Below are 8,088 nucleotides of genomic sequence, written 5' to 3' on the forward strand. Positions count from 1 at the left end.
GGCCTCAGCAGGAAGCTTTTTTTAGGACCAGCCCTGGGGGAGGAACCCCGCCCCCCCTTCTCCCTGGGCGGGGCGCCGGTGGCTGCGGTGGGCGGAGCTTCGGTGGCTCCAGCGCGGTGACACTCTGCCCTGGGGCATCTTAGGAAACCGAGTAGCAGAAAAGCCCATTAAGAGAATCCATTCTTCAGAGAGTCCTGGGTTGAAATCCCAGCACTGCCCACAAAGTAGTAGTTATGTGGCTGATGGGACCTCTCTGAGCCTCCGTGTCCCAAACGGGTCCTCTACCCCCCGTATTAGGTGCCCCCAGTTGCTGTGAGGACCACATGCAAAGTGCCTGTTACAGAGCAGGCGTTTAGCAAATGCCAGCTGTTCCTAAGGTTTGGAGAACGGAGACCCTCAGGGCAGAATGGGGTTCTCTAGCCCCCCTCTTTCCCAAAGGATTCCACAGGGTGATGGGTATTGTTAAAAATCACCTGGCCCCACCCAGGCCCCCCACCCAAGCCCCTGTCCTTGGGTCCCACCGGTGCGGGTGGAGAAGGTGACCTGAGCAGCCCGGAGGTGAGGCGGGGAGGAAGGGGAGGTCAGGGGTGGGGCTGACCCTGAGGGAGGTCACGGGGCAGTTAATCCAGCCTGACAGAGCCGGGATGAGCAGGGTGGAATTAGGAGCTTACAACATCCTTTCATCCCGCAGCAGCCCGCCCGCCAGCCCGCCCGCCCGCCCAGCCTCCCTCCTTCCTTCCTCTCTCTTTCTGCCCTTTTTTCCCCTCTCCCTCCCTTTGCTGGCAGCCCAGCCCTAATAAAATGCAGTGTCTCCAGCAAGTCTGCCCGGCTGCCGCCTCGCTGCTCCTGCCTGCACGCAGCCCTCAAACCAAACTGCTCAGCTCAGCCCCGCCTGGCAGCTGCCACTTAACCCTTGCCAACCCGGCTGGCGTCCTTGGGCTGAAGGCCCTCCTCCCTTCCGTCTCCCTCAGGCGTGGGGGGAGGGGAGGGCCTGCTCTGGGAGAGGAAGAAGGCTGATGTGGGGGCGGGGAGTCCCCGCTGTTCTGGAGCCCCTGACCGGAACCCCTCAGCGTGTGCCTGGCTGCTGGATAGCAAGGGCCTGGGGTGAGACCAGCTCCATTCGCCTGCCCAGACTGATTCTGCTTCCCACCTCACCACAGCCCCGGGGGTCAACAGGGTGAGGACTGTGGTTCCCACTTGACAGATGAGGAAACTGAGGGCCAGACAGGCTGAGCTGGGTCACCTTGGCTGCTGGGTGGTTCTCCATCCCAGATCTTTTCCAGGATAGGGAGCTGCTTCTGCCACCCTGTGTGTGTGTGTGTGTGTGTGTGTGGTGTGTGTGTGACTTGAGTGATGCGTGTTTGTGCATCTGGGGGGCCTCCATCTCTTGGTTTTGTACGTGTGTGACCCTAAGGGGTCTCAGGTGTGTGTGTCTACATAGGTGCCTACAGATGACGTTTGTCTCGAGTGGGAGTCCATGGGTGTGTGATGATGCAGAGGTGTCATTGTGCGTCTTGGTGCATGTGCGTGTGTGTGTGTGCGTGTGAGTGTGTGTGTGTGTATGTGTAGGAGAGCGTTAGCTTCACAACCATGTGCCTACATCCACATGCACGGTGCCTCTCATCCATGCCAAGATGTGTCCCTCACTCACAACGCCATCCATTCTGCCACCTCCGGCTCGGCCTCCGAAGTCTTGGAGTCGGGAAGCTAGGAGGGTGGTGGCGGCAAGCAGGCACTGAGTCAAGGCCCGGCCCGTGCTGTCCCCGAGAAGTAAACACAAAACCCCTTGCCTGTCTGTGTTCACCCTCCAGCCTGGATCCCAGTGGCCTGGGGTCCCTGCCAACTGTGAGAGCAGTGGTATTCCCCTTGCCTGAGGCCCCAACCTCACCCCACGCTGGGAAGGACAGACGGGAGGGTGAGGGGCCGGGGAGTGCCTGGGCGTGGAGGCAGGGGGTGTACACGCGTGTGTAAGCATGTCTGCGTGTGAGCCCAAGATCAAAGAACAGCCCTGAGGTGACCCAGCGGCGGCAGTGGCGGAGGGCATCTGGCTGGCGGGGAACGCCAAGCCGCCAAGCAGAGTGGAGTCGGGGAGGCCGCGGCACGGGGAGCCTCCCACCCACCCCCACCCACCCGGGCCTGGGGGCCGCCACGGGGTCAGGAGCACCTGCCGCCTGGGGCCCGGCCCGGCCCTCAGCCCTTCAGCCCAAAGCCCCAGCAGGCTCAGCGCCCTCTCCCCACCAAACACCGTCCCCAGCTCCCAGGCCCTCCCTGAGAGCCCCGTCTGCCTCCTACCCCCAGTTCAAAGAGCTCGGTGTTATTTCCTTCTTTTTTATTAACATTATATATAAAGATGGGTCCAGTAAGAAAGCAGAAATGAGAAGGCTGGGAGGGGGTGGGAGCTGGCTCCGTTCCTGTCCCCCTGGGGGGGGACTGTTGGAGATCCACCATTTCTCCTCATTTCTGCACCCGCACCAAACCCCAACCCAGCCAGCGCCCATCCCTGCTTCTCTCAGCTCACGCTGCCGCGAAGGCAGGTACATCCAGGAGGAAAGGGCCACATAAATAGGAAACCGCACAGGGAGGAGGCTGCTGCTTTCTGGTGCTCTTAGAAAAATACAGGCTCTATATATATAGCTCCCGGCTCCTACCTCTCCTTTCCCCGGGGTTTGACCACATCAGGGGTGGAGGAGAGCGAGCTCTGGGGGGACGTCTGATCGCCACCCCCTCACCCCTCAAGGCAGCGAGCTACAGCCCTCCCCTCTCTCCTCGGGCACCTCACCCCGTGCAATCTGCTTCCAAGGCCGCCAGAAAGGGGGTGTTTGGGGGTTTGTCTTGCCTGGAATGTCTCCTTGGAGACTTGGGGTTTGGCACCAGAACTGCCAGCTTACTGGAGGAGAAGGGGGGTGGGGCGGGAAGAAGAGGTGGGGAGAGGGGTGGGGGGGGGCAGAGCAGAGGTGTCTACCTAGGGGAGATTGATCCTATCTGTTAACAATGCCCTTTGTTTTCCTATTTTTCAACAGCTTTTAAAACCAAACTTGTGCAAAGTCCTGTACACAGAAGAAGACACGGGTCCTTCCGAAAGACTCCTAGGACCCACCCCTCCTCTCTGACCAGGAGAGGAGAGAGACCACGCCTGGAGTTCTTCCCTCAGATGCCGCAAATATTAAAATACCCCCTCCCCCACTCCCTTTGCTTTAACCCTCAAGTCGTAAACGAGGGCTGCAAGGGCGGGTCGGGGGCTGCTTGGGGTGCCCCCCTGAGTCCCAGGCTCCGTGTCCAATGTCTCTTTGGCAGCGGGGTCCTCGGGAAGAGGGAGCCACAGTTCACGTAGGAGGAACCAGACCCTGCCGGTCCTGGCATCCACAGTGCCCGGTGTCCCAGACCAGGCCCCACCGACCGACCGACCAACCGGCACACACTCCCTGGTCCCCCGGTGCCCCGGTCTCCAGTCTGGAAAGTAAGTCCTCGGTGTTCGAGGCTGGAAGGTGACAAGCCACGGAACACCCGCCCAGGCTCCTGGGACGGAAGGAGAACAGCTGTCCCAGCTGGAGCGGGGCACCCCCAACACCTGGCAGGGCACCCTAGTGTCTCGGCAGGGGGAGAGAGGTTGGGGGACGCCCTTGGCCCATGCAAATTTCATCCGGAGCTCTCGGGTCCGGAGGAAGGGACCAGGGCCCGGGGAGGGGCGTTCCCTTCCCCCGTGGCGCTCCTCCGATGATTCCTGAGTGTCGGCGAGGACAGAGACGCCTCCTGTCTGGTCCCGGGAGTCAGTCCTTCGTGGGAGGTTCAGGTGGGTGCTCAGTACACAGCCCCGGGGTTGGGCGGGGGCCCCGGGGAGGCGTGGTGCAGGGTGGCCGGCTGGGGCGGCTGCTGCTGTAAGTGGGGCCCGCTCAGGTTCTGTGCGTGGTACCAGGAGCTGGTGGGGTCGTCCAGGTAGCTGGGGGAGGCGCTGTACGGGAGCGGCGGGGGCAGCTGGCTGCGGGCGGGGGCCGGCGTGGAGTGCGAGGACGTGTCCCAGAGCGCGGGCGACGGCGGCGAGTTGCAGGCCATGGAGTCGCTGTTGTTGGGGCTGTGCTCCAGCGGCACCTCCCCGTTCTTGTACAGCTTCTTGAATTTGGAGCGGCGGTTCTGGAACCAGATCTTCACCTGCACCCAAGAAGGGTTGGGGGTTCGTTAGCCTCTGGGAATGCTGAGCAAACCCTCTCCCTCCCCCCGTGCGAAATCCAGCTCAGAGAGGGCAAGGCCAGTCCCCAGGCCACACGCCAGGACCCAGGAGAAACCCAGGCTTCCTGACTCCCAGGCCACCACCTCTCCTTCGACCCGGGATCGCGCTGTGGCAGGAACTGGCAAGCGCATGGGTCCAAATTCTACTCGGCCCCCCCGACTGCCTGTGTGACCTCCCTGGTTCTCGCCTTCCTCCTCTGAAAGTGGGGGTGGTCGGAGCAGGATCACCTCCCTCCTGGGGTCTCAGAGCAGCCTCGTATATACGGCAAACGCCCCATAATTGGCACCCAGGTGCCTCTGGCCAAGGGGCAGTTTGTGGCCTCAGGTTCACGTTAGAAACCCAGAGGCGCCCAGATACAGGGACAAACACACACCCACACAGGCATCTCCATGTGCAGGAACATACCCACTCACCACTTCACATGCAGACACCAGACTATAAAGACACACACACACACACACACACACACACGCACACGCACAGATACTACTCCCAGATAAACACCCACAGACGCGAGCGCCTTGCCCACACACCCGGGCGGGCACTGCGGGGACCTCCGGGGCTGCCTATGATGGGGGTGACCTGGGGACCGGGGAGCAGGTGAGCCACACTTCCCCACGTTTCCCCCGGGGGTATCTCCCCCTCCCCCCACAGCTCCCCACCCCATGACTGGTACAAACAATGAATCAGCTTCTCACTGGGTGACCCAGATTCCCAGCGGGCGGACGGGGCCCCACGCAGGCAGCCGCAGCCCAGGCCAGCCTGTCAACACCTGCAGGGAGCGGGGGAGCCACCACTCCTCCCTGAGAGGGGACAGGCCCGCTGGGGGCTTCGGCGACAGGCTGGGGGCAGCCCTCTCCCCGCCTAGGGAGGGAATCTCTCTGCTCTGCTCCAGGCAGGGGAAGGGTGGAGCACTGGGAGGATGAGCAGCAAAGTGGTGTTTTGAAGCAAGTATGCATTTTTGTACGTGCACTCACCGGTGTGCACAGTCACGTCTCACCCCCCCCCCCCACAGACGCCGTGACCCTGGTCAGGTCACCAGCCTTATGGGAGCCTTCCCACGTGTACACAGACACGAGAGCCTGCGTGCCAATATTGTCCATGCGTGTGCATGTGTATGTACAGCTCTGCACACATGCTGGGCTGCTGAGAAGACACATGTGGACTCCTATCAAGCGAGGGGCAGCCCTGTGGGGGCGGGGGGACTGTGGGAGCTTGGGGTTTGGGGGTAGAGAGGAAGGAGGACACCTCTCCTGGCCACAGACATGCACAGTCGCACAAGTTCTCAAGCACCCACTCCTGTACACGTGCTAATCGGAAACTTGGGGCAGAAGTGGAGATTTGGGGGGCCCCTCTACCCATAGGCAAGGGCTGCAAGGAGCTGCAGGGAATTTCAAAGGCTGTCCAGGCTCGGGAGTGCCTGGGGAGCCCGGGGGGTCGTCCCGCGAGGCCCCACTGATGCCCCGCAAGCCTCGATGTCCCCAGACTGACCTGCGTCTGCGTGAGGCCCAGCTGCGCAGCCAGCTCGGCGCGCTCGGGCAGCGCCAGATACTGGGCCTTCTGGAAGCGGCGCTGCAGGGCGGCCAGCTGGTAGCTGGAGTAGATGGTGCGCGGCTTGCGGACCTTCTTGGGCTTCCCGTTCACCATGCGCACCTCGGCCTCCGGCTCCTCCTTCACCGACACTGCGGGCAACGCACCGGGCGGGGGCAGCTGAGTCTCGGCCTGCGGCCCTGGCCGCCTCCCGGACCCGCGGGAAGCGGGAAGCCCCACCCGCGGGCCCACCAACTCCCCCGGGGTTTCCAGGCTGCGCGCTCCGGGGAGGGAGCGGCGGCCACAGAGCCGCCGGGCGGCGGCCCAGACGGCGCACCCCGCGCCCCGCGCAGCCCCGGCGCCCGCACTGCCCGGGCCGGGACCGCCGAGGCTTCGCTCCAGGCGCCTTCCCGGCTCGCCCCCCTCCTCTCCCTAGCTCGCTGTCTCACATCTCTCCTCTTCCCCGTCCCTTCTTCCCTATTCTTATTTAAAAAAACAAAACAAAACAAAACAAAAAAAACCCAAACACCTTTTATTTTAGGATAATTTTTTGATTCTCTGTAAAGTTACAAGCATAGTACAAACTCCTTCCTCCCTCCCTCCTTTTCCCGTCCTGTCCTCCCTTCCTTCCTTCTGTCCTTTCTCTCACTTTGTCTTCACCTTTCTCCTTCCCAGCTCCTCCACTTCTGGGTCGCTGCTTCCCTCTGTTTCCCTGTAATCCCGGGCGCCTGTCTCTGCCTGTGCCCCTCACCATTCAATCCCGGGGCGCCCGTCTCTGCCTGTGCCCCTCTCCATTCAATCCCGGGGCGCCTGTCTCTGCCTGTGCCCCTCACCATTCAATCCCGGGGCGCCTGTCTCTGCCGGTGCCCCTCTCCATTCAATCCCGGGGCGCCTGTCTCTGCCGGTGCCCCTCTCCATTCAATCCCGGGGCGCCTCTCTCTGCCGGTGCCCCTCTCCATTCAATCCTGGGGCGCCTCTCTCTGCCGGTGCCCCTCTCCATTCAATCCTGGGGCGCCTCTCTCTGCCGGTGCCCCTCTCCATTCCCGTCCCCCAGCCCAGACTCGGAGCGTCCCCAGAGCTTCCTGTCCCCGTGCCTACCCCCCAACCCTCTGCAGCCAGAGGGGGAACTGTCCAAGGAGTTCCCCGCGAAAGCACCTCCCTTCGGAGGCCCCCCGACCGCCCACAGCCCCGTCTCCTTCTCCCCGAACTCGCCCCGATCTTCCTCCGAGACCCGGGCGCCGGGCGAGCGGCGCGCCCTCCCGAGACGCGCGCGGTCCCGGGACTGGAGAGGCGCCCGCCTTCCCCGGCCGCAGGCGGGACCTGCCGGGGCGCGCACGGGTCTCCGGCTCCCGGCTCCAGCCCCCCGCCTGCCTCCCTCCCTTCTGTCCCCGGGGGAGCCTCCCCGGGCCTCCCTCTCCCGCGATCCGTCCCGGGTCCTCACCGGGGTCCTGCGCCGGCAGCGGCTGCTCCCGGTACCCTCCGTACTGCCGGTAGGAGGTCCCGTAGGTGTAGTCCGACTTGGGCGAGTAGGCGCCGGCGCCGGCCAGCCCGTTGAGGTTGAACTGCGGGTGGTAGGAGTAGGGGTTCACCGCCTGGCCGTACGGCTGGCCCGCGTAGTAGTCGTGCTGCGGCGCGCTGTAGTAGCCCAGGTCCGTGACGGAGGACTCGGGCAGCGTGGGCGAGTCCTTGGAGCCCGCGTGGCAGCTCAGCGAGCTGGAGATGTCGGTGAGGATGCTGCTGAGCTTGCGGTCGAACGAGCCGCTCATGGTGGCGGCGGGGGCCGCGCCGCTCCGCTCCGGGCCGCGGCGGGGAGGGGTGTGCGCCGGCGGGAGGGGGGTCCCGGGGAGGGAGGCCGAGGGGCGCTGCTGGGACCGCGCCGGCCTCCGGACGGTCGCTCTCGCTCGCTGCGCGCCTCTCGCCGCGTCCCCGGCCACAGTGCTCCCCGCCCGCGCCGCCCGGCGCCACTTATAGCCTCGGAGGAGCCGCCCGGGGAGGCCCCGGCGCGCTGATTGGCTGCGGGACTTGCCTTCGAGGCAAAACACGCTCCGGTGCTCTGTGGTTCGCTGCTCTGCTCGCCACTCTGCTCTTTGTTGTTACCAACACCACACACACACACCACATACATACACACACACACACACCACACATACATACACTCACACACCACACACACACACACATACACACCACACACACATACACGCCACACACACACACTCACACACACCACACATACATACACTCACACACCACACACACACACACACACACACCACACACACATACACGCCACACACACACACTCACACACACCACATACACACACACCACAC

At 63.6% G+C, this 8,088-nt stretch overlaps 1 protein-coding gene across 1 annotated transcript; it reads right to left on the reverse strand.

Moving 5' to 3' along the window:
• Positions 1-2,314: 2,314 nt before the first annotated feature.
• Positions 2,315-7,660, reverse strand: DLX3 (distal-less homeobox 3). The gene is made up of 3 exons (XM_036451332.2): positions 7,197-7,660; positions 5,717-5,907; positions 2,315-4,146 (listed from the first exon to the last, which is right to left on the reverse strand). Exons 1-3 carry the CDS (start codon positions 7,519-7,521, stop codon positions 3,799-3,801), a joined length of 864 nt encoding a protein of 287 aa, XP_036307225.1. The 5' UTR covers positions 7,522-7,660; the 3' UTR covers positions 2,315-3,798.
• Positions 7,661-8,088: the final 428 nt, after the last annotated feature.

This window comes from Pipistrellus kuhlii, unplaced genomic scaffold (assembly GCF_014108245.1).
Source record: "Pipistrellus kuhlii isolate mPipKuh1 unplaced genomic scaffold, mPipKuh1.p scaffold_m20_p_22, whole genome shotgun sequence".
NCBI classification, from domain to species: domain Eukaryota; kingdom Metazoa; phylum Chordata; class Mammalia; order Chiroptera; family Vespertilionidae; genus Pipistrellus; species Pipistrellus kuhlii.